This window comes from Asterias amurensis, chromosome 14, assembly GCF_032118995.1.
Source record: "Asterias amurensis chromosome 14, ASM3211899v1".
NCBI classification, from domain to species: domain Eukaryota; kingdom Metazoa; phylum Echinodermata; class Asteroidea; order Forcipulatida; family Asteriidae; genus Asterias; species Asterias amurensis.
The window spans coordinates 2,772,704-2,798,348 of record NC_092661.1 but is presented as its reverse complement, the minus strand read 5'-3'; the positions used below and the strand labels follow the sequence as shown (position 1 = coordinate 2,798,348).

The window sequence follows — 25,645 nt, the reverse complement described above, 5'->3', positions numbered from 1 at the left end:
ACTATCAACAACATTTCATTGCTCAGTACCAAGTAAGATTTTATGCTAACAATTATTTTGCTTAAAGGCAGTGGACACTATTGGTAGTTACTCAAAATAATTATCAGCATAAAATCTCACTTGGTAGTCAGTAATGGGAAGGGGTTGATAGTATAAAACAATGTGAGAAACGGCTCCCTCTGAAGTGACGTAGTTTTCGAGAAAGAAGTAATTTTCCACGAATTTGATTTCGAGACCTCAAGTTTAGAATTTTGAGGTCTCGAAATCAAGCATCTGAAAGCACACAACTTCGTGTGACAAGGGTGTTTTTTATTTCATTCATATCTCGCAACTTCCACGACAAATTGAGCTCAAAATTTCGCAGGTTTGTTATTTTATGCATATGTTTAGATACACCAAGTGAGAAGAATGGTCTTTGACAATTACCAATAGTGTCCATTGTCTTTAATAACCAATAGTTTCAAAAGATAAAGTAAACCCCACGAGTAAAGTCAGGCGGTTCTATTTTAGTGATGATAGAAGTGAGGCACGTTGCGTTTTGCATGGTCAATGCAGAGACCGTTCTCAGACTTGAAATCGAGTCTACAAAAAGGACCTTGATCAAAGTGCACTACTTCCTGATGCGACATTCGCCATTACGGTGTACATGTATAGCTACTGATTATAAACGGCCAAAAACTGTCAAGTGCATCGGCTTAAGCAACCTTGTGTATCACAAGTTACACGAACAAACAGTAAGACAAAAAACTGACAATGGAGAGCACTTTTCTCAAGAGTGTATCAAGTTGGTTTGTTAAAACCTTCAAAGATGGCGGTCTTCTTGGATGGTTTGCTGTTCTGGGTTTATTTTCATCATGGATAGCGTGGATAGGATTGATTAAGGGCCTTGCTGTGATGTTACCAACTCTACAAGAACAATTCAACGCTTCAACTTGGTTAGTTGGCTGGATGATTGCTATTATAGACGCCAGTATGCAGATTTCAGGTAACAATAATGAGCACTTAATAGAGGTATCACATCTGGCCAATAACCAAGACTTAGTTTATTTCGAGACCTCAGAATTAGATTTTAAGGTCTAGAAATCAAGTACTCCTAGAACTATTTCGGTTTCGTCCGGCTATCGTCTCCCGTAACCTCATAGGTTTATATCTCTCACGCGTTCAACGACCCATGGTTCAATGAATTTCGGCATCAGGAATCTCTCTTTTTTTTTTTTTTAATCTCGCCAAAATTAGGCTCTATGTGTCCTTTGATGTATCAATGTGTATTCTTTTGACCAGAGAATCCACTCCACAATCTCAAAAATTGTTAAAAATGATAAATTCTTACCGTAATTTCAGATTCCCTATCTACTGTACGTGTTACTCCTCTGCCAACAATAATTGAAAATTACCCGACCTCGTTTTGCGAAAATGCGTCACGAGAGGGCGGGTACGATCCGTGATTTGTGTACAAAACATACACGGAACCACGAAGCTCGCACAGGGTACCAGTATGTACACTTTTTGCACACAGCCGTTTACATACTGGTACCCTGTGCGAGCTTCGTGGTTCCGTGTATGTTTTGTACACAAATCACGGATCGTACCCGCCCTCTCGTGACGCATTTTCGCAAAACGAGGTCGGGTAATTATCAATTATTGTTGGCAGAGGAGTAACACGTACAGTAGATAGGGAATCTGAAATTACGGTAAGAATTTATCATTTTTAACAATTTTTGAGATTGTGGAGTGGATTCTCTGGTCAAAAGAATACACATTGATACATCAAAGGACACATAGAGCCTAATTTTGGCGAGATTAAAAAAGAAAAAGAGAGATTCCTGATGCCGAAATTCATTGAACCATGGGTCGTTGAACGCGTGAGAGATATAAACCTATGAGGTTACGGGAGACGATAGCCGGACGAAACCGAAATAGTTCTAGGAGTAGAAATCAAGCATCTGAAAGCACACAACTTCGTGTGACAAGGGTGTTTTTTCTTTCCTTATTATCTCTGGCCAATAACCTAGACTTTATGTTGGCTAAAATACTATTAAATACTCTATTTACAACTGTATGTTTATACAAAGATAATAGAGTGGAAGTGCTATAATGGTTATTAGCAAGCAGGAGTAGAAACGGTAACATACCACAATGTGGAATGTTCACTGGGCTAGAACTGTAGAGTGAGTATGGCATAGAATGGAGGACCTTTGACAATGATCAGGATGGGTCAAGGTGTCCAAAAATCAATAACAAAACATAAACCATTTCAAGACAGCCAGACTAATTTTAGGTCGCATAGCAGCGGCGTAGCCGGGGGCGATTTTTTCCCCAAACGACAGTCCCCTGCCACATCGGAACAAAAAGAAAATCAGTAACAGTTTGAAGCAGAAAAAAGGGAATTAGAATAAGCTGCTGAGCAACCATTACATTGAAATATTTATTCTGAAACAATTCGAACATCAAGTTGTTGTCTTCTTGTCTTTAATTCCACAGCTTTATTTGCCCCTCCACTACGAGAGAAACTAGGAGTGCGAGCTGTGGTCATGGTGAGTGGGTTACTCGTCGGTGGTTCGCTGATAGCTTCGGCTTTTGCTACCAGTTTGTCTCAGATAACGGTTCTTCTCACTCTAGCTGCCGGTAAGACATGGAAGCAAATAAGACGTTGAGATACACTAAACAAAATGGCGAACGAAGTGCTTTGAATTTCGGTTTAAAGCTTTTCAGCTTAATGCGCATAGTATTTTCATCATAGATAAATAATTTGCAATACGCGTCATCGACCGCCGTCTTTGATGGGAAAAGTTCACGCGCAGCCCGTACACGCGTGCACTTGTATCCCCTTGTTAATGCATCAAAGATGGCGGTCGATGACGCGTTTTGCAATTCATATAGCCAAATGCTATTACGTCCATACAAACAGAGTGAAATTCCTATGAAATAGTTGACAACATTTTCTGTTGATATTTTCGACTCCCAACAGGTCCTGCGGTTGGTTGTTCACTTGTTGTTAGTAAAGAATTGGTTGGACGCTGCTTTAAGGAAGCAAGCACAACAGCTTTCGGCGTGGGAATACTTGGTGGTTCCCTTGCCTTCGTCACCTGCGTACCCTTAACGCAATTCTTCTTGGATATCTACGGTTGGAGGGGAACCATGCTGCTACTTGGTGGGATTTTGTCTCATCTTGCTGTTTGTGGAGCTTTGATGAAAGAACCCGCTAAAGAAACAAGAAGTAACGATCAATATCAAACAGTTGCTGTAAATGAAGACACCGGTGATGGAGAAGCAACATCAAACAGCCGTTGTTGCTCTTGTTTTATCAGTGCTCACTCATTCAGCAGCAAGACTTTCAAACTTGGTTTATTCTCCTTACCATCATTTTGGCTAATAATCTTCATGTACAACATTTGGATGATGATGAACACAGCTTGGGTCATATATTTTGTAGTATACACAACCGTATCCAAGGGGTTTTCACTTGGAGACGCATCCAACTTTGTCGTCAGTTATGGAATCGGTAGAATACTTAGCAGTATAACTGTTGGTCCGTTGGTAAAAAACTTTCAAGTACTAAGTCTAAGCAACTCTGCGTGGTTAGGACTTGGACTATTTTTGTCATCTTTGTATTATCTCATAGATCCCTGGCTGATGTCTTTTTGGCCAATTCTTGTGGCAGCTTTCATCTATGGGTATTTCAAAGTGTTGATACACATACAATTTGACCTCGTCATCATAGAGTCATTTGGTGCTGATCGAATGGGGTTATTTTTGGGTTGGAATGGACTTTTCACTGGAGTGACCGGGCTCTTCACATTGTATTTCCCAGGTAAGTATTAAGTTTGCTTGCCAATAGATAGTCTTGAAATCAAGTCGGTAATTGTTAAGCGCGTTGTAGTTAGGGGGACGGTACCACAGACACAAGTAACCTTTATGTTTGTGGACGGTACACACATCCTCGATCCCAGTTTGTGTTGGAGTCAGTGGCACCACGCGCTACGTACGACCGTTGCATGAACTTATAATCGCACTGCTGTTGCTTGACAGCAGAGTGTGTGTTTGTAACAGCTAGGCAGAGCCTATAAAACGACTTGTCATCAAGTCTAGCCAATAGATAGATTGCACAATTGCGCCATATTGTTATTTTGATGATGCACAATGGACAAGTCCACGCGTGCGCGCACTGCATAACTCTCAGCATCCTTTTACGTGCACGTTCATCAAAGATGGTGTGCAATGACGTCATGTGCAACCATATTATTATTATTATTTTTTCTAATTTTTTTTATACAACATCCAACAGCGCAGGCGCCAATTACATGACTGATAACAAATATTATTATTAAACATTATAAAAACAGTAAAATTTAACAACTGTAATGCTTTTTATGTTCACATTGTGAACATGTCAAGTAATCATCTGGGTTCGGAATCAGCCAAACACTTATAGGGCGTAGGTTTTTTGTTTTAACACGATTGAGTATTTGTCTTTACATTTCTTTATCACTAATACTAATGTACGTCTATTTATGATCACGAGAATACACCGATAGTTTAACGTGATCCGTCCTATCTTGTTTAATTCCAGGGTTAATCTACGATCACTTTGGTAGTTATACCTTAGCCCTTATTCTGATGGGAGGCGTCCAACTGCTCACCGTGGTGGCTCTACTTGTTCTAGTTTGGCTGCGAAGACGTCGTCCAGCCAGCCTCTGAGGGGACGTCCCAAAATGTATCCGTACTGCCAATCCCGGTGCTCACTGTCGCGGTGTTCACTGTCTAACCTTGGTGGCGCTGTTCTGTTACATTCCGCTTTGTTTAAATGTATTTGACATTATTTAAACAAGTACTTAAACGATAGCTCTCGGTGCTCGCTTGTACTTAGTTATTTCATAGCGATGTGTGTATTATTTGCTATAACAATATTTAAATTTTGTATTAGGGCCGCTAATTATGCGCTTTTGATTTTGTTACCTTTTTATGTAATGTTCAATTCTCATTGTATTGAACTATTTTCCCCAAAAGAGTATGATGGAACAAACGTCACAATGCATTGAATTGAATTGATACTAAAATTAATTCACAAGTGGTAAATGAATTACGACAAGCTGTAAACCCGTGGGCCCTATTTGATATGTACCCAACAATCATTATGGGTTCCATGTGGGCATGCCCAGATAACCCATGGGATACATTTTGGGGTCTATGGAAAAACAACCTTGATCAAGTCTGGGTTATCCCATAATTGGCATTACGTGGGGGGCATCTGGGCCAGAAATGGGGCTCCATAATGGGCGTGACGTGGGGTTCATATGGGCATCTGGGCCATACTTAGGGTTCCTTATGGGTATACGCCAACGGAGCCCATGGGATGTTTAATTTTATGAACGATTTCATGTATATCTGTAATTTCTTTAATTGACTACCAGTATTTGTAAATAATATTTAAAGTGCGTTGAGATTATTTGTTGATGTAGTGGACTATAGAACTAAATGTTATTATTATTTATATTAATTCATTTTACGACACCACAATTACTAATAATGGTATAACATAATATCCTTTTTACTCATGACATGTGTTCAGAGTTTAGAGTTGTGGTTAACACAATTGGTTTAAAGAAAAATGTATATGACATTATTACCATAATTTATCAAATTATATACGTTTTTTGTTGTTTTAAAGTTTATATAAATGTTTTTGTTTTTCTTTTAGATTTGCATCATACAAAGCAGTTTTAGAACAAAATGTCACTAAATTTATAAAAATAAAACTGTACTTCACTGCTCTTGTCACAGGGAATTCTGCCCCCCCCCCCCCACCCAACGGTCCGGGGACAGAATCTCCTAGGGTATTCAGTCCCCCTAGCTAAGGATTTTTGAGGAATTTCCCCCCCCCCCCTCTCTTTTTATTCTGAAAAAAATTAGTTATACTTGTATCTTCATTTGTTCGCCTCTGTGCGACACTTTTTACAATAAAATTCAGCTTATTCTCAATAAGGCTGCAACGTTAAATTATAAACCCACTTTGATACAATAGTAGCAGTCAACCTGCAGGTCACTAAATTTCGTTTCCTGGAATTTTTTTTGTTACACTTGTAACAAAAAGTTGGCCAGTTTCTATCATAAATGGGATTACTATTTTGTTATTTTCCATGATTAATGTTCTAAGTGTTGACTCGCTTTTTAAACGATGTGTGTATAGCTTTCACTTTAACCATAATGTTTGTTTAAACGATCTCATGTACGATTTTGTGAATGTTGTAAATAAACCATTATCCCCCGTGATACAAACAAAAATCGTTTTCTTTTATCTGCAAATTATTCATCGTTTTTCGTGCGTGACCTCCGTGTGAATGTTTAAATAAAGGCAGTTGACACTATTGGTAATTACTCAAAATAATTATTATCATAAAACCTTTCTTGATTACAAGTAATGGGGAGAGGTTCATAGTATAACACATTTTAGAGAAACAGCCTCTCTGAAGTGACGTAGTTTTAGAGAAAGAAGTAATTTTCCACGAATTTGATTTCAAGACCTCAGATTTAGGATTTGAGGTCTCGAAATCAAGCATCTGAAAGCACAAAACTTCGTATGACCATGGTGCGACAAGGGTGGTTTTTCTTTCATTCATATCTCGTAACTTTGACGACCGATTGAGCTCAAATTTTCACAGGTTTGTTATTTTATGCATGTTGACATACACCCACTCTGAAGGCTTAGTCTTTGGCAGTTATCAATAGTGTCCAGTGTCTTTAAGCAAGCAGGCAATCAAGGGTGAATTTTGCACTGTAACATCCCCAAGTTAGGACTAGTTACTCGTCCAAACTCGAGACAGGATTAATCCTTGCGTTTCGTGAAATCGGCAGCTGGTAAAAAAAAGGTACTGGTCTAGGCCATATTCGAAAGGATGTGGTGCAATTTGAAGACCCATTTCATGTTTTATGGAACAACAACAAGCAAAATTCATCAACTCAACAAATTGCGCGCGCTTTTTGTACGTGTTCAGGACTTCAGGACGAGAGAACGGAGCCCAAAGCCGAATCCAAAGCCAAAGCAGCGGATTCGAAAAAGGGCCATGGACTGCAAAGCGCGCGAGCAGTAGTCTCGTGGGGTCCAGCAGTCTCGCGAGAATATCGCCAGCCCGTCGCGGGAATCGCGGAGAGAGTCGGAACTGATGCTATCACCGCGACAGACATTCAACGACTTGTACACAATTCTACCCAACTTTCATTTTAGTGATTTTAATATTACTTATAATAAACCCTATGTAAGGTTTTTTATGTTTTGGACAAAACAGTCAGTTGGACAAACACAAGCTAAACATTGTTATGTTTTATTTGTGTATGTACTTGTACAGATTAGTATAAATGCACACAATTTACTGCTGTAATGGAGTCCATGAAAATTATTCAACAAATTCTATTCAAACCATGAGGTCACACGGTTTTTCCTTGTTGTTGTCGGGTATTGTGTATTTTTGTTAGATCTCATCTATAGGTAGGAATGACATAATTTGCATACCACTTGTATAGTGTCGAACATGTACAGTGCAAGCACTGAAGGTTGTGTGAGTCACTGTTGCGTTACAATGGATAAGCGGTCTCAGACGCTGCTTAAAAGCAGCGTCTGAGACCGTATTTTTAGGGTGATAGGCACTGATCAAATCTTAGTGCACTAGGTCCAACACATGCAACACTCGCCCTACGGATGACATAAACGGACCTCTCAATCCATTCCAATTGGGAAAGCACCAAAGTGACAACCAAACTATGCAGAGACAGTGATCCCAGACTTGAAATCGAGTCTACAAAAGGACCTTGATCAAAGTGCACTACGACCTGAACTATGCGACAATCGCCATTACGGTGTATAGCTATCAAAAACTTTCAAGTAGACTAGACAACAGGCTTAAGTAATTGATTTGTGTATATCACCAGTCACCAAACTACAAGAAAAGAGAACGACAATGGAGTGCAGTCTTCTCCAAAGTGTATCAAGTTGGTTTGTTAAAACTTTCAAAGATGGCGGTCTTCTTGGATGGTTTGCTGTTCTGTGTCTATCTGCATCATGGATAGCGTGGATAGAATTGATTAAGGGTCTTGCTGTGATGTTACCAACTCTACAAGAACAATTCGATGCTTCGACTTGGTTAGTTGGCTGGATGATTGCTATTATAGACGCCAGTTCGTCGATATCAGGTAAAGTTATTGTCAACACTTCAGTCGAGGTGTTAGATAAAAGCTGACCGATAACGCTGCCCTATGTCTTTTACAAAAACAAACAAAAAACAAACAAACAAACAAACAAACAAACGAACAGAAAAACAGACAGACATACAGACAGACAGACAGACAGACAGACAGACATACAGACATACAGACGGACGGACGGACGGACGGACGGACGGACGGACAGACAGACAGACAGACAGACAGATAGACAGACAGACAGACAGACAGACAGACATACAGACAGACACACGTTGCTGCATTTTACAACCTTGATAACATTAAGCTAGGCACCCAAGTTAAATTGCTATCGTGTGAGTAGCATTATAGAGGGACAAAGGAAAATCCTCGCACGGAAAGCAGTAAATATTGATACAATAAGGATAGGCAAGTACTGCAGCTCAAAGAGAACACCAGGAACAGTTGGAGAAGAAAACAGAAGAGACATTGACATAATAAACAATGCAATGACCAAACTTTACATTTGTCTTCGTGTCTTTAATTTCCCAGGTTTATTTGCCTCTCCACTACGAGAGAAACTAGGAGTGCGAGTTGTGGTCATGGTGAGTGGGTTACTCGTCGGTGGTTCGATGATAGCTTCGGCTTTTGCTACCAGTTTGTCTCAGATAACGGTTCTTCTCAGTCTAGCTGCCGGTAAGACATGGAAGCAATATTGACACACTAAAGCCCTTTTCACACTACAGAGCCATTTCCCGGGAAATAAATTCCCGGGAAAATCCCGGGAGTCTTTAACCCCTCCGCCACCCCAGCAACCGTTCTCACTATCCCAATTTAGTAACTCTTGGGAGTACTATTTCCCAGGAACATGCACGGTCGTTTCACACTTACGATCAAACCCCAGGAAATGTGGTAAACAGGTCAGCCCATGCGGAAGTTACAATGTTTGTGGACGGAAGTCCCTTCCCACAATGCCACGCGGCCGGCTGCAAAATTCTTGCCACATGCGACCCAAAATGGCTGCACTTTAATTGTGTATTTGCGTGTTGTTATACCAATATATTGTGTGATTACGGCGGAGAAGAAGTCTTGCAGTTCGGGGAAGACGTCGCTGGCGTCTTGTCAGGAGAAGACGATTGTTGTGACAGTGTTTTAAAGACATGTGGTATAACAATCGGATGGAATTTGTCGTGCGATTGACGGGTTTCATGGCACTTGCTGGAAGCATTTATTGGTCAAAGGTCAATCTGGTCTACCATGAATAGCGGCCACTGGTGGGAGCAAGTTGCTTTTAGAAAAAGCGAAAGGGAGCTTTCCATCTGCGACAGTTTTTTTTCTTTTAAGAACTGTAATTGAATGGACTTTTGTGTCCGTGTTTTACCCAGAGGTTTTGTGTTGGCGTTCATCTCAATTTTTGCCTGTTCACACTATAGTTATTTCCCGGGAAATTCCCGGGAACTTCTGGTTGATCTGTTCACACTACAAAGATACTCCCGGGAATTTCCCGGGAAATGACGTTTTCCCAGGAAATAATTAACCCTGCTCAGGGGCAGGGTTAAGGAATCAACCCTGGGGTAAGGCCTAGAAATTTTCTGAATGGCATTTTCGAAGGATTGCATAATAATGTCCATGATGTTAGGGCCAAGATAGTTAAAGGTTTTATAGAAAAAAAATACCGCATAGTCGATTTTGCACAATCTGACAACAGCAGTAGAAAGAAAAAGAAGCATTCTTCCCTTCCAACATCAACAGTGCTGTTTTCCCATCGTGCAAAGAAAGAACACGGAATAGGCTTTAGCCCTATATTGGCTAGCATTTGTTCATGGCTTCATAAAGACTTTTAAATGTATGTTTCTTCAAAAAAAGAAAATGTTTTTTGCAGGAGAACACTTATGCAATAGAAAATATTTAGACCTTGAAAAACAAAACTATTATCATACCGACCTATAGTCTTTTTTCCCCAAGGTTTTCAGTTTTTATCTGCAATGGGCAGGGGTCCGTTAATATCCAGCTTCACGCAGGCAGAAACTTTCCCGTTTCTTGTAGGCCTATATGCCCATCTAGCTGTTTTTGGACTGCATCGTCGGCCAAAAATGCAACTAGTTTCAAAATTTCATCATCACTCCATCGGTCACTTCTACCCATCGTAAGAAATTGAGCAACAGATTGAACTAAAATATTTACTGTCAGGTGGTAGACAGCACTGTCGATCGAAGAACTCAAATCTGACTCTGGACAACAAAAGTCCATCAACGGCCAAGTACATGTAAAAATACGAAATACCATACACACATGGCGTGTGTACGAGAAGGAAGCTTGTTCACGCCAACTATTTATTCTACTCCTATTCCATTCACGTGGTCATTGTTTTTAATTCATATATTTATTTACAAATTACAGATGTAATTCACTTTTATTTTCGTACCTAAACGTAAACACTTTCAGAAGGAGAAAACAAAAAAGGGCTATTGTTACCACGCGAATTATTTGGCGCGCTATTTTTGACGTCTGTGACCTTTCGAGATTAATGACGTCTCAACACAGTAGAAGCAAAAGGTGGGGTAAGTTAAACCCGCTTTCGTTCTCACTAGCTGCTTTTCCCGGGTAAAACGTTTTTCCCCGGGGTTAACTCCTTTAACCCTACCCCTTAACTGGGTAAATTATTTCCCGGGAAAATGTTGTTTTCCGGGAAATGTTTTGTAGTGTGAACAGATCGACTAACATTTCCCGGGAATTTCCCGGGAAATACCTGTAGTGTGAAAAGGGCTTTAGAGGAAGAAACCTGGCGAACGGAAGGGTTTTGAAGTTCAGTTTAAAGGTTTTGGGCTCTATGTTTTTGTAAGTTCACCAATAGCCAATCTACAATAAACCCGGTCAGTGTCTCGTTTGGGCACCCGCTACACGGCCCCGTTCCCCTTTTTAATTTTTGCCCTCGTTGCAGCTTCTGCGAAACCTAACGTGGGCTTTCATATTACTGTGACAACGTCGGGAAAATACTGTAAATGGGGCCAGATGCAAAACATTGTGCCTATGCAGACGTCGGCAAAAAAAAACCGACGTCAGAATGGGGTTGAGCCAACGTTGGATCAACGTTGGATCAACGGTTGCCAAACCAAAAATGTGTACGTCGGGCCGACGATACATGTAAGTGGGCAGGATGTAAACCTAAGTTTAGTTGATAATACTTATTAAACGGTTGATATGTTCCACTCAAAACAGGTCCCGCGGCTGGTTGTTCACTTGTTGTAAGTAAAGAGTTGGTTGGACGCTGCTTTAGCGAATCGAGGGCAACAGCTTTTGGCGTGGGAACGCTTGGTGGTTCCCTCACCTTCGTCACCTGCGTACCCTTAACGCAATTCTTCTTGGATATCTACGGTTGGAGGGGAACCATGCTGCTTCTTGGTGGGATTTTGTCTCATCTTGCTGTTTGTGGAGCTTTGATGAAAGAACCCGCTAAAGAAACAAGAAGTAACGATCAATATCAAACAGTTGCTTTAAATGACGACACCGGTGATGGAGAAGCAACATCAAACAGCCGTTGTTGCTCTTGTTTTAACAGTGTTCACTCATTCATCAGCCAGACTTTCAAGCTTGGTTTATTCTCCTTACCATCATTTTGGCTAATAACCTTTATGTACAACATTTGGATGATGATGAATACATCCTGGTTCATATATTATGTAGCATACACAACCGTATCCAAGGGGTTTTCACTTGTAGACGCTTCCAACTGTGTCGTCAGTTATGGAATTGGGAGAATACTTAGCAGTATAACTGTTGGTCCGTTGGTCAAAAACTTTAAAGTACTAAAAAGCCTAAGCAACTCTGCGTGGTTAGGACTCGCACTATTTGTATTGTCGTTGTATTATCTCATTGATCCCTGGCTGATGTCTTTTTGGCCAATTCTTGTGGCAGCTTTCATCTATGGGTATTTCACAGTGATGGTACATATACAATTTGACCTCGTCATCATAGAGTCATTTGGTGCTGATCAAATGGGATTCTTTATGGGTTGGAATGGACTTTTCACTGGAGTGACAGGGCTCTTCACATTGTATTTCCCAGGTAAGTATTAAGTTTGCTTGCCAATAGATAGTCTTAAAATCAAGTCGTTAACTGTTAAGCGCTAGGGTGAAGGCACCACAGACACAAGTAACCTTTATGTATGAGGACGGTACACACATCCTCGAACAGCTAGGCAGCGCCTAAAACGACTTGTCATCAAGTCTAGCCAATAGATGTATTGCACATGGGGTCGTGCACCACCATAGTTGATGATGCACAAAGGACAAGTCCACGCGTGCGCGCACTGCATAACTCTCAGCCGATGATAGATATTCTTTCACGTGCACGTTTATTAAAGATGGTGGTCAATGACGTCATGTGCAACCATTTTTATGAAACTGTACTGCTTTGTGTGTTAACATTGTGAACATGTCAAGTGATCGTTGGGGTTCGGAGTCGGAAAAGTTTCCGTATGGCGCCACCACTTTTTCATTCGAAATAAAATAATATAGTATCTAGTTTACCTGATTGATATATCCCTTTTTGTAAAACTGAGTGAAAAAGTGGTGGCGCCATACGGAAAGTTATCCTTGGAGTCAGCCAAACATAGGGCGTCGTTTTTCGTTTTTCTTTCTCGAAAGTTTTGTTTAACACGAATGAGTATACATTTTTTACCACTAATAATAATGTACTTCTATTTACGAGACTTCACCTGATATACTTTAACGTGGCCTATCATATCTTGTTTAATTCCAGGGCTAATCTTCGACCACTTTGGTAGTTACACCTTAGCCCTAATTCTGATGGGAGGCGTCCAACTGCTCACCGTGGTGGCTCTACTTGTTCTAGTTTGGCTGCGAAGACGTCGTCCAGCCAGCCTCTTATGAGGGGACGTCCGAAAATGTATCCGTACAGCCAATCCCGATGCTCACTGTCGCGGTGTTCACTGTCTAACCTTGGTGGCGCTGTTCTGTTACATTCCGCTTTGTTTAAATGTATTTGACATTATTTACACAAGTACTTAAACGATAGCTCTCGATGCTCGCTTGTACTATAGTTATTTCATAGCAATGTGTGTCACATGCACGGTACAAAGGAGACGGCGGAGACCTTTAGATGAGCTTTCCCATTTATTTGCACTCGGTGTATAACATTTAATACACAGGTGAAAGGGAGATCGCTACGGAAAATTACATGTCTGAAAAGAACTAAAATAAACTCGAACAGAACACAGCGGAATCAGGAACATAAATGCGCCCATACGGTGTTCGCTGCAAGAATATATTAAGCAGCCAACGCTCACTTCGTTGGTACCCGGGCATACTATAGACATTCCAAAGCAATACAAAGTAAATACCAGCAATGCAGTGGTTGAAATAAATAAAGGGGAAGGCGGGCGGGACAATAATAGAAATACCACAGGATAATACATTGAAGGAATAATGATAATGCAATACAACAAACACACTTATCGACGGAGATAACAATGCGTGTATTATTTGCTTTAACAATATTTAAATTTGGTATACTTATGCCCTTGGCGCTTTTGATTTAGTAACCCAGGTACTGATCAATTCTGATTTTATTGAATTATTTTCCCAAAAAGAGTATGGATTAAACGTCAAAATAAATGGGCCCTATTTGATTCTGCACCCAACGAGTATGGTCCCATTTGGGTATGCCCAGGTAGCCCAGATAGCCCAGATACTTTTGTTTTAACCTTGACAGCCCCTGTACAACTTGTAACTATTGTGCCTGTCTACAGATTTAATATAAATAAATAAAAATAGCCCATGGGATACATCTGATGTCTATGGAAAAATAACCTCGCCGCACAGCGCTGGAAAAGACGTCGGACCGGACCATAGTGCAAACTGACCCCACATTTGGTTATTTACTTCATCCAGCAGCAATGACACCTGGTCGACATTGCCGGACAAATGCAAGAAACAACTTTTTTTTTTTCGAAACGTACAAACTCACGACTAGGACTTGCATGTACTGGCACGTACGTGTGTTTGATGTAAGACCTAGGCAAAGTCTGCCTCGATTGACGTCACAAAAGGGGTAGGCGGAGTCACCCCCAAACAACTTTATCTATTTTTTAAACATATAAACCGTTACAAACAATTATTACTCAACACATTATTTTATTGTTCATCGACATAAATATACTCTTATGTTTGAAGAAAAACAAATTATTTCCAGGTGACTTTAAAAAAAAAAATTATATGATATTATTACCACAATTTATCAACTTATATACGTTTTTTGTGTGAAGTTTATATACATAATGTTTTTGTTTTTCTTTTAGATGAGCATCATACGAAGCAGTACAAAAATAACTTTCCAGAACTAAATTTCACTAAATTTGTAAAAATAAAACTGTTTTTCACTGCTCTTGTCACAGGGAATTCTGCCCTCCGCCCAACGGTCAGGGGGCACAATATCCCAGGGATTCATACGCGACATTAGCCGCATCCAAAAGTGGCTGCCGTCGATTTCACCAAACTCTTCTAACTTAGGATTAATCTTAAGACTTATTACGAGTCACAGCCTTGTACTGTAACAGTGTATTAATCCTACTTTAGAAATAGTTACTCGTCCCAACTCGAGATAGGATTAATCCTAGCGTTTCGTGAAATCGGCGGCTGGTTCTTCATGGAGGTGCTTAAAAGTCACCTGTGAGAGTATAACACCCAAAAGATGAAAAGGGTGAATATAGGCCAAAATGGTATAAAGTATAGGCCTAGGCAATATAGTATTCAACAGGTTTGTGGTACAATTTGAAGACCATTTCATGGGATTACACTAAGCAATGTTCATCAATAGGGGACTTTCAGAACGCTTGGTGGCAGCAGACTTCCAGGTGAAATCCATTGTTCTCGGTATTAAAGGGACACGTTGCCTTGGATCGGTCGAGTTGGTCTTTGAAATGCGTTTGTAACCGTTTGTTATAAAAGTCGTACATGGTTAAAAAGATGTTGTAAAAGTAGAATACAATGATCTACACAAATAAACCTCAAAAATGCGTGGTTTTCCTATTACCTCGTCGACTTACACGGTCGGCCATTTATGGGAGTCGACCGTGTTAGTTCGCAAAGTTACAAGAAAACCACGTAGTTTCGAGGCAAACTTGTGTGGATCACTGTATTCTACTTTACAACATCTTTCTAACCATATGCATTTTATAACAAACGGTTACAAACGCTTTTTATAGACCAACTCGTCCGACTCAAGGCAACGTGTTCCTTTAATGTGCGCGTGCTCAAAACTACGTAAAGGACATTTACCTGGTCCCTGCCACCTAGCGTTCCAAAGTCTCCTATTCAACAAACTGCGCGTGCTTTTGGTACATGCTCAGGGATTCAGGACGAGAGAACGGAGGCCGAATCCAAAGGTGAAGCTGTGGTTTCGAAAAGGGCCATGGACTTTAAAGTGCGAGAGCTGTAGTCTCGTGGGGTCCAGCAGTCTCGCAAGAATACCGCCAGTGTTGCGAGAATCGCGGAGAGAGTCGGTTGTCAACATACCCAACTCTCATTATAGTCATTTTAATATTAAATACTCACAACTAGACCCAGTAACTGGGGCGCTGTACTCCTTTTAAAACAATTTTTTGGTACGTAATTACTCAAAATAACTATTAGCATAAAACCTTACTTGGTAACGAGTAATGGGGAGAGGTTGATAGTATGAAACATTGTGTGAAACGGCTCCCTCTGAAGTGACGTAGTTTTCGAGAAAGAAGTATTTTTCCGCGAATTTCATGTCGAGACCTCAGATTTAGAATTTGAGGTCTCGAAATTAAGCATCTGACAGCACACAACTTTGAGTGACAAGTGTGTTTTATTCTTTCATTGTTATCTCACAACTTCGACGACCAAATTAGCTAAAATGAGGTATCTTTTTTATGCATATGTTGAGAAACACCAAGTGAGAAGACTGGTCTTTGACAGTTACCAATAGCGTCCAGTGCCTTTATTGGTTTGGAAGACAAACACAAGCTAAACAGATGTTCTGTTTTTATTTGTGTATTTACTTGTACATGCGCACAAATGCTGCAATGATTTTGACCTCGTCTCTTCTCTTATTCCCTTATTCAAAATATAAAACCAATTATACAGAGTTCATAACAATTATTTAAAGGAACACGTTGCCTTGGATCGGTCGAGTTGGTCTTTGAAAAGCGTTTGTAACCGTTTTTTATAAAATGCATATGGGTAGAAAGATGTTGTAAAAGTAGAATACAATGATCCACACAAACATGCCTCGAAATTGCGTGGTTTTCCTTTTACCTTGTCGACTAACACGTCGGCCATTTATGGGGGTCAAAATTTTGACTCCCATAAATGGCCGACCATGTTAGTTCGCACAGTAGAAGGAAAACCACGCAATTTCGAGGCAAACTTGTGTGGATCATTGTATTCTACTTTTAAAACATCTTTCCAACCATATGCATTTTATAAAAAACGGTTACAAACGCTTTTGTTTTGACCAACTCGTCCGATCCAAGGCAACGTGTTCCTTTAACAATAAGGTCACATGGTTTTTCTTTTTGTTGTCGGGAATTGTGTACCTTGTTTTGATCTCATCTAGTTGGATGGCAATACTGTACAATCACTGAACATTGCGTGTACAAGGTCACTGTAGTGTGTCGATGAATACCCCATGAAGTCTCAGTTAGCTATCATATGCCTTCAGACCTTTTACAAATCTATACTCACTGTTAAATCACGCATTGGGTGGTTTTCTAAACACGTACAGTATGTCATGCATGCACCGAGCTACCTAAATTTTAACAATGTGCTTTGTGGATGAGATGATCCCTAGGTCAACGGCATAAGTCTGGATTTGAAGTACTTAAAGGCTATATATGGTCTAGCCTTTAGCACATTGCTAGCATTGTTTTGCTAATCTCAGACTTGAAATCAAGTCTACAAAAGGACCTTGATCAAAGTCATAGAGCTGTATAATAAGACCGTGCATCTACGTCCAGCACATGCGACAATCGCCATACGGAACCTGCTGATGAAACGGACCTCCGAATAAATTCCTATTGGAAAAGCACCACAGTGACAACCAAACTACAACAAGAAAAGAGAACGACAATGGAGTACAGTTTTTTCCAAAGTGTATCAAGTTGGTTTGTTAAAACCTTCAAAGATGGCGGTCTTCTTGGATGGTGTGCTGTTCTGGGTTTATTTTCATCATGGATAGCGTGGATAGGATTGATTAAGGGTCTTGCTGTGATGTTACCAACTCTACAAGAACAATTCGACGCTTCGACTTGGTTAGTTGGCTGGATGATTGCTATTATAGACGCCAGTATGCAGATTTCAGGTAAAATAATTTGATTGTAAACACTAAAAATAGAGGTGTGGATCGGGTCACTTGGTGCTTGCCCCAGGTGCACTGACGTCACCACGAAAGGGTAAGTGATCGTTAGCTCATGGCAGGGGCTCACCAGGATGCGTAATTTTTTTTCCAGGAAGAACGTGGGTTATTATCTGTACACGTTCGTCCTGAAAAAAAGATACACCACCCGGATGAGCACACCGGGGTCGACCCGGGGAAGCTATCGAACGCACCCATTGTGTACGAAGTCACATAGCGTTCCGTGAGAAGGCCGCAAACTGTGACTATTCTTCGCAGACGATCTTTCACCGTGGTCAGGGTTGTTTGTGAATATGTCAAAATGATATAACCAGATTTGAAGAATCTTTATTATTCGGTATACGTATAAATAGGCCCTTGGTGACTCATGCCAAAACCATGACTATTTGCCCGATTACACTTTTGGGTTGAACAGCAGAGAAAAACTGAAACTGATGAAAAGAATAAAAAATCAAAACAGTGTGACGAGAACAATTTAGAAAGGGTCGTTTGCTAAGTTGAAGCATGCGGTTGTAACATTTTACAAAATGTGTGTGAAAGGATAACTTTTTTTCTACTCTCCAAATTCTCTTGCAAAATCTTGTCACACATTGCTACGTTTTACAACCATGCTAAAATTAAGCAAGGGACCCCAGTTAAATTGCTGGCGTGTGAATAGCACTATAGGGGAACAAAGGAAAGTCCTCATATAGATAGCGATAAATATTGATACAATAATATGATAGGCAAAAGGAAAAGGTTGATACACTGCAGCACATGAAAATGTCCGAAGAAAGGCAAACGAATGAAGGAAACAACCGGCAACAGTTTGAACTAAAAAATAAAAGAGACATTGAAAAAATAAACAGTGCAATGACCAAGCTACACATTTTATTATTCTTGTCTTTAATTGCACAGCTTTATTTGCCTCTCCACTACGAGAGAAACTAGGAGTGCGAGTTGTGGTCATGGTGAGTGGGTTACTCGTCGGTGGTTCGATGATAGCTTCGGCTTTTGCCACCAGTTTGTCTCAGATAACGGTTCTTCTAACTCTAGCTGCCGGTAAGTAAGACATGGAAGCAAAAACTGCGTTATGACTTTAAAGACAGTGGACACTATTGGTAATTGTCAAAGACCAGTCTTCTCACTTGGTATATCTCAACATATGCATATAATAACAAACCTGTGAAAATTTGAGCTCAATCGGTCGTCGAAGTAAGAATAGAATAATGAAAGAAAAAACACAATTGTCACACAAAGTTGTGTGTGTTCAGATGATTGATTTCGAGACCTCAAATTCTAAATCTGAGGTCTCGAAATCAAATTCGTGGAAAATTACTTCTTTCTCGAAAACTACTCCAATTCAGAGGGAGCCGTTTCTCACAATGTTTTTTACCACCAACCTCTCCCAATTACTCGTCACCAAGTAAGGTTTAATACTAATAAATACTTTTAATTCACGAATAGTGTACACTGCTTTAAAAAAAAAAAATTAAGAAGAAATAAAATGGCGAACGGAGTGTTTTGAAGTCCGACGTCAGAGTGGGGTCGGGTCAACGTTGGATCAACGTCCTCGACGTTGGCCCGATGGAAAAATCATCATCATAGCAACGTCTCTTGCCAACGGTTGCCTAACCAAAAATGTGTACGTTGGGCCGACGATACATGTAAGCTGGGCAGGATGTAAACCTGAGTTTCTTTTGACAACACTATAACTATTGATATTTTCCACTCCAAACAGGGCCTGCGGTTGGTTTTTCACTTATTGTTAGTAAAGAATTGGTTGGACGCTGCTTTAAGGAAGCAAGCACAACAGCTTTCGGCGTGGGAATACTTGGCGGTTCCCTTGCCTTCGTCACATGTGTACCCTTAACGCAATTCTTCTTGGATGTTTACGGCTGGAGGGGAACCATGCTGCTACTTGGGGCGATATTTTCCCATCTTGCTGTCTGTGGAGCTTTAATGAAAGAACCCGCTGTAAAAAGAAGTAACGAAGAATATCAAAGAATTGCTTTAAATGACGACACCGGTGATGGAGAAGCAACATCAAACAGCCGTTGTTGCTCTTGTTTTATCAGTGCTCACTCATTCATCAGCCAGACTTTCAAGCTTGGTTTATTCTCCTTACCATCATTTTGGCTAATAATCTTCATGTGCAACATTTGGATGATGATGAACGTAGCTTGGATCATATATTTTGTAGTATACACAACCGTATCCAAGGGGTTTTCACTTGGAGACGCTTCCAACTGTGTCGTCAGTTATGGAATTGGTAGAATAATTAGCAGTTTAACAGTTGGGCCATTGGTCAAAAACTTTCGAGTACTAAGTCTAAGCAACTCTGCGTGGTTAGGACTTGGACTATTTTTGTCATCTTTGTATTATCTCATAGACCCCTGGCTGATGTCTTTTTGGCCAATTCTTGTGGCAGCTTTCATCTACGGATATTTCAAAGTGATGGTACACATACAATTTGACCTCGTAATCATAGAGTCATTTGGTGCTGATCAAATGGGATTCTTTATGGGTTGGAATGGATTGTTCACTGGAGTGACCGGGCTCTTCACATTGTATTTACCAGGTAAGTGTTAGAGTCCGATAAAACTAACTGCTTACATTATGTTCAATGGGGACATGTCAAGTGATAATTGGTGTTCGGAGTCAGTCAAACACTAGACTTGACTCAAGTCGAGAAAACTATTGTTGTGTAAAGCTCTGCATTCCCCCAACCTGTTACGCACGCATTCTCGGGACCACATTTTGACGGCGAGGGCGCGCTGCTATATGCGGCTTGTCTGCTAGTTGGCGCGATATGCTCAGGGACCTCTCACACGAGAACGGGACTTGAATTAAGTCTATTCAAACACTGATGAGGGCGTCATTTTGGTAAAAAAAAGTTGTTCAACACTATATAACGCAAACAGCTATAAAGTATTTGTCTTTACATTTCTTTTATTTCTTTTTCACTTATAAGAATGTACGTCTTTTTACGAGACTATTCACCAAGGATAACTATCTCTTCTGACCCCTCATATCTTATTTCATTTCAGGGCTAATCTACGACCTTTTGGGTAGTTATACCATAACCTTCATTATGATGGGAGGCGTGCAACTTCTCACTGTGGTGGCTCTTATTGCTCTAGTCTGGCTGCGAAGACGCCGTCCAGCCAGCTTCTGATGCTCAGGATGGGAGGTGTCCACTGTCTCACTGTGGTGGCTTTACTCGTTCAAGTCTGGCTGCAAAGACGCCGTCCAGTCAGCCTCTGATGGGAGGTGTCCACTGTCTCACTGTGGTGGATCTACTCGCTCTAGTCTGGCTGCGAAGACGCCGTCCATCCAGATTCTGATGGGAGGTGTCCACTGTCTCACTGTGGTGGCTCTACTCGCTCTAGTCGGGCTGCGAAGACGCCGTCCATCCAGACTCTGATGGGAGATGTCCACTGTCTCACTGTGGTGGATCTACTCGCTCTAGTCTGGCTGCGAAGACGCCGTCCATCCAGACTCTGATGGGAGGCGTCCACTGTCTCACTGTGGTGGATCTACTCGCTCTAGTCTGCCTGCGAAGACGCCGTCCAGCCAGACTCTGATGGGAGGTGTCCACTGTCTCACTGTGGTTGCTGTACTCTCTCTAGTCTGGCTGCGAAGACGCCGTCCAGCCAGACTCTGATGGGAGGTGTCCACTGTCTCATTATGGTGGCTCTACTCCCTCTAGTCTGGCTGCGAAGACGCCGTCCAGCCAGACTCTGATGGGAGGTGTCCACTGTCTTACTGTGGTTGCTGTACTCTCTCTAGTCTGGCTGCGAAGACGCCGTCCAGCCAGCCTCTGAGGGGATGTCCGAAAATGTCACCGTGCCCATCTCGGTGTCCACTGTCTCTGTACCACCGTGGTGGCATTGTCTGTTTCATTTCGTTTTGTTTAACGTTTTATAGCTCTTGTAGTTAAATGTGTTTGACAGATGAGTTCTTGAACGATAGCTCTCGCTCATCTCTTGTACATAGTTATTTCCTAATTATTTATGGATTATTTGCTTAAAAACAATTTCATTTTTGTACAATTCTAAAGCCTATAATATGCGCTTTTGGTTTCTTTACCTTTCTAAGTACTGATTAATGGCAGTGGACACTATTGGTAATTACTCAAAATAATTATTATCATCAAACCTTTCTTGATTACGAGTAATGGGGAGAGGTTGGTAGTATAAAACACTGTGAGAAACGGCTCCCTCTGAAGTAACGTAGTTTTCGAGAAAGAAGTAATTTTCCACGAATTTGATTTCGAGAATCTCTCTAAAATTCAGATGAGGTCTCGAAATCAACTTGCATCTGAAAGCACACAACTTCGTGTGACAAGGTTGTCTTTTCTTTCTTTATTATCTCGCAACTTCGACGACCAATTGAGCTCAAATTTTCACAGGTTTGTTATTTAATGTATATGTTGAGATACACCAAGTGAGAAGACTGGTCTTTGACAACTACCAATGGTGTCCACTGTCTTTAATTCTCATAATTGAAATATTTTCCAAAACGAGTATGAAATAAACTTCATATTATAATAATTGAGTTGAATTGATATGGCTGACATTCATTTACAAGTGGTACATGAATACAGACAAGCAGTTAATCCAATATGGGCCCTATTTGATTCTCCACCAAACAATCATTATGGGTTCCATGTGGGTATGCCCAGATAGTTAACCCATGGGATATGGTAGGGAAAACAACCTAGATGACGTTTGGGTTATCCCAAACTGGGCATTACGTAGGGTTCATAAAGGCATCTGGGCAAATACGAGGCTTCCATTTTGGGATGACGCATAACATGGAGCCCATGAGATGTATAATTTGATGAACGAATTCATGTATATCTGTCATTGTTTTAGGACGCGCTTAAAAGTCAAGTGCTGGCGGGTAACGCACAGAAGATGGACACGGGAAATAGGCCTTAAACACACGTTGGCTATATTATTTGACAAGAGTGTGGTACAATTCAAAGACCCATTTAATTGAACATACGACGACAACAAACAAGACTCATCAACTTAAGCAATGTTGAATACGGACACATTTAAGGAGTAAAACAACGGGATAGTCATTTATTGTACACCCTTAGCGTATTATGTCAGATTCAGTAATAGCCTTGCTCAAACACTCCGGAAAGACGCCGCTATAAACCAACTCGTATACTGTGCGTGGTGCCTGTATTATCACACCGCACGACCCAGCCGTGTACACACTGTCACATCGTACGACTACTGTGCACACAAGTCATTCGCACTCGTACCACTTACCGCATGCGGACGGCCGACGCATACGGATAGTGTACGGGGGCATCGTGTCGTACGATGTGGTTACACACATTTCACGCACAGTGTAGACTGGTGAGTTTTTTATACAGCGGCGGTCCTTTTCTCGGAGTGAATAATTCGACTGCCTTGAGCAAGGCTAGATTCAATACAAAAATATCAGTTGGTAGAAATTCATGTCACAATCCAGAAAAACACCATTGTGGTAGAATGTTGACTATTAGAGATATAATCATGCTCGACTGTTGTACAGAGCTTCCCGAGTATTGACGGAGTCAGACCTCTCATTCTAGACTTGTAAACAAGTCGTTAATGGTTTGTCGCGATAGTTGAATCTTGGTTGTGGTGGTGTAACAAAGATAGTCCTAAAGTCCAGTCACACTAGACTTGATTCAAGTCACGTTCTCGTGTGAGAGGTCCGGCCCTAAGAGTATCGCGCCCTCTACGCTACTAGCAAACAAGCCGTATAGCAGTGCACACTCGCCGTCAAAATGTGGTCCCGAGAATGGTACAGGTTGGGGAATGCAGAGCATCACAAAACCTTGGTTTTCTGGCGATGGCACGGGATTGGGAGATTCGAGTCAAGTCTACGGTCACACTGACCTCGATAATGAGAACGAAAACGAGAACGTTAACAAAGCACGCCCTCGATTGGTTGAATTACCAATTCAACCAATCTCGTGCCACCGCCAGAAAACTATTGTATTGTCATGCGCATTCCCCAACCTGTTCCGCACGCATTCTCGGGACCACATTTTGACGGAGAGGGCGCACTGCATGCTTCGGGCTTGGTTGTTAGTTGGCGCGATATGCTTACGGACCTCTCACACGAAAACGGAACTTGAATCAAGTCTAGTCAATCAAACACTGGGTAAAAAAGTTGTTAATTGCACACAGCTATTGAGTATTATCTCACATTTCTGTTTCACTTATAAGAATGTACGTGTTTTTACGAGACTATGCACAGGATATCTACCTATTCTGACCCCTCATATCTTATTTCATTTCAGGGCCAATCAACGACCTTTATGGTAGTTATACCATTAGCTTCATTCTGATGGGAGGGGTGCAACTTCTCACCTTGGTGGCTCTTCTCGCTCGAGTCTGGCTGCGAAGACGCCGCCCAGCCAGCCTCTGATGGGAGGTGCCCAGCTAACATGCATGCGTTGAGCCATGGAGTTTCCAAGTTATTCCTCTATGGTTGAGCCAACGTCGTTGAACGTCGGCTTCAAAACACATTTTAAACATACGATAGGAATTTCCAACGTGTGCCGACATTGGGCCGGTGTCCCAGGGATTTCTACTGTCCGCCGGCGGAGTGGGTCCCCTAACGAGAAATTAGCGAGCTTTCTCAAGACGACGGGAGGGAGCGAGGCGACGGGTAACAACATTCTAAGCGTATTTGTTTCGTCTTCCAGGGAAGATGAGGCCATACCACTGGCATCAAGTGGTGTGTTTTACCACTCAGTTGTGCTGTGAACAAAGACGGAAGACGGAACATATGGAGCTGGCATGTACAAGCTGGCACATAATTATACTTGTACGCAACATACAAGTAGAGAGTACTCTTGACACGCTTGGTTGGTTGCGGCTTATGTGTGAGAAAGAATGTTCAACACGCCCATTAATGCTAAGTGGCCTCATCTTCTGGGGAAAAATACAATATAAGTGATTACTGATCGTAATATAGATCAATGGGTGCGGTCGATAAGCTTTCCTGGGTCGACCCCGCAGGGCTCACTCGGGTGAGCCCCTGACAAGAGCTAATGGAACGCCCACTCGCCGCTCTCGTAGTGACGTCATGCACCTGGGGCCAGCCCACAAGTGAGCCACTCCACACTGGGGGGCTGACCCGGGTGAGCCCCGTCAAAGGTGTTCGATGTACCGGGGCAGACCGGGGTCAATTCTACGTCACCGGACCAAAATTACAACACCATCACTCAAGCGTGAGCATCGGGACTAATCATGCGCTGTCGTATCATGCACTGTCATCGTTTTAATAATGCGCAGTCCCATCATGCATCACACTCAACACTGCGCCATATTTCTATGCACTGCATACGTGATGTACTTCCTGAACAAGAAACTGTGCAAGCGATTAGCCCATCCCAGCGGTCCTGGATATAAAGACTACTGGCAGCTGGGACCGAGCGAAACCTTCAGTTTGCCCTATGGGAGGGGGGCGGGGGGGGGGGGGGCAGATGATCTCCTGTCACACCGTCATTGGATAGCTAAGAACATGGACTAGAGGGAGTTATAGCTCTATGGATGAACCGAGTGATAATTAAAATGCAAATTTTAAGGCAGGGCGTCAAAGCTGTTATAAATACTATATGGGTTTTTATGAAATCTTACAATAGACCCTATTATTATGTAAGTTATTTGGGATTTCTTTTGCCGCTACCGAAGGTAATTGTATTAATTAGATTACGGCCAATATTTCTATCTTGATTATCGAATAATATTTGTAATCGATATAAGTAACAAATTCAGCAGAACTTAATGGCAATTGACACCTTTTGTCGAACAGTAATTCACTTAATTGTACCCCAACATGTGCATAAACATATACCACACCTGTGGAAATTGAACCCTTATTCATCAAAGTTGACAGAGAATAATGGAGAAAAACCACCCTTGTCGCACAAGTTGTGTGCTTTCGATGCGCGAATTCGAGACCTCAGGCGTGAAAGCAGACCTCAGGGCGTAACACAGGCAACTCTTCTGTCAACCCCCCCCCCCCCTTCTCCATTGGATGGGCGGAGCAACTTGCTTTGCCAGTCGACACTATA

The 25,645-nt window shown here is 41.5% G+C and overlaps 3 protein-coding genes across 3 annotated transcripts; all 3 read left to right on the top strand.

Annotated features, from left to right (window-relative positions):
- The first annotated feature begins 635 nt into the window (after positions 1–635).
- Positions 636–5,861, top strand: LOC139947123 (monocarboxylate transporter 12-like). The gene is made up of 4 exons (XM_071944973.1): positions 636–985; positions 2,482–2,625; positions 2,969–3,811; positions 4,571–5,861. Exons 1-4 carry the CDS (start codon positions 754–756, stop codon positions 4,696–4,698), a joined length of 1,347 nt encoding a protein of 448 aa, XP_071801074.1. The 5' UTR covers positions 636–753; the 3' UTR covers positions 4,699–5,861.
- Positions 5,862–7,591: 1,730 nt separating this feature from the next.
- LOC139947122 (monocarboxylate transporter 12-like) lies at positions 7,592–14,375 on the top strand. The gene is made up of 4 exons (XM_071944972.1): positions 7,592–8,184; positions 8,725–8,868; positions 11,392–12,237; positions 12,934–14,375. The coding sequence occupies exons 1-4, from the start codon at positions 7,953–7,955 to the stop codon at positions 13,062–13,064; spliced, it is 1,353 nt and encodes a 450-aa protein (XP_071801073.1). The 5' UTR covers positions 7,592–7,952; the 3' UTR covers positions 13,065–14,375.
- Positions 14,376–16,979: 2,604 nt separating this feature from the next.
- On the top strand, positions 16,980–20,728 carry LOC139947353 (monocarboxylate transporter 12-like). The gene is made up of 4 exons (XM_071945251.1): positions 16,980–17,517; positions 18,469–18,612; positions 19,292–20,131; positions 20,601–20,728. Exons 1-4 carry the CDS (start codon positions 17,286–17,288, stop codon positions 20,726–20,728), a joined length of 1,344 nt encoding a protein of 447 aa, XP_071801352.1. The 5' UTR covers positions 16,980–17,285.
- Positions 20,729–25,645: the final 4,917 nt, after the last annotated feature.

Coding starts and splice junctions, on each gene's coding strand:
- LOC139947123 (XM_071944973.1), top strand. CDS start 754: ATGGAGAGCACTTTTCTCAAGAGTGTATCAAGTTGGTTTGTTAAAACC. Junction 986..2,481: donor CGCCAGTATGCAGATTTCAG/GTAACAATAATG, acceptor TTAATTCCACAG/CTTTATTTGCCCCTCCACTA. Junction 3,812..4,570: donor CTTCACATTGTATTTCCCAG/GTAAGTATTAAG, acceptor GTTTAATTCCAG/GGTTAATCTACGATCACTTT.
- LOC139947122 (XM_071944972.1), top strand. CDS start 7,953: ATGGAGTGCAGTCTTCTCCAAAGTGTATCAAGTTGGTTTGTTAAAACT. Junction 8,185..8,724: donor CGCCAGTTCGTCGATATCAG/GTAAAGTTATTG, acceptor TTAATTTCCCAG/GTTTATTTGCCTCTCCACTA. Junction 8,869..11,391: donor TCTTCTCAGTCTAGCTGCCG/GTAAGACATGGA, acceptor CACTCAAAACAG/GTCCCGCGGCTGGTTGTTCA.
- LOC139947353 (XM_071945251.1), top strand. CDS start 17,286: ATGGAGTACAGTTTTTTCCAAAGTGTATCAAGTTGGTTTGTTAAAACC. Junction 18,613..19,291: donor TCTTCTAACTCTAGCTGCCG/GTAAGTAAGACA, acceptor CACTCCAAACAG/GGCCTGCGGTTGGTTTTTCA. Junction 20,132..20,600: donor CTTCACATTGTATTTACCAG/GTAAGTGTTAGA, acceptor ATTTCATTTCAG/GGCTAATCTACGACCTTTTG.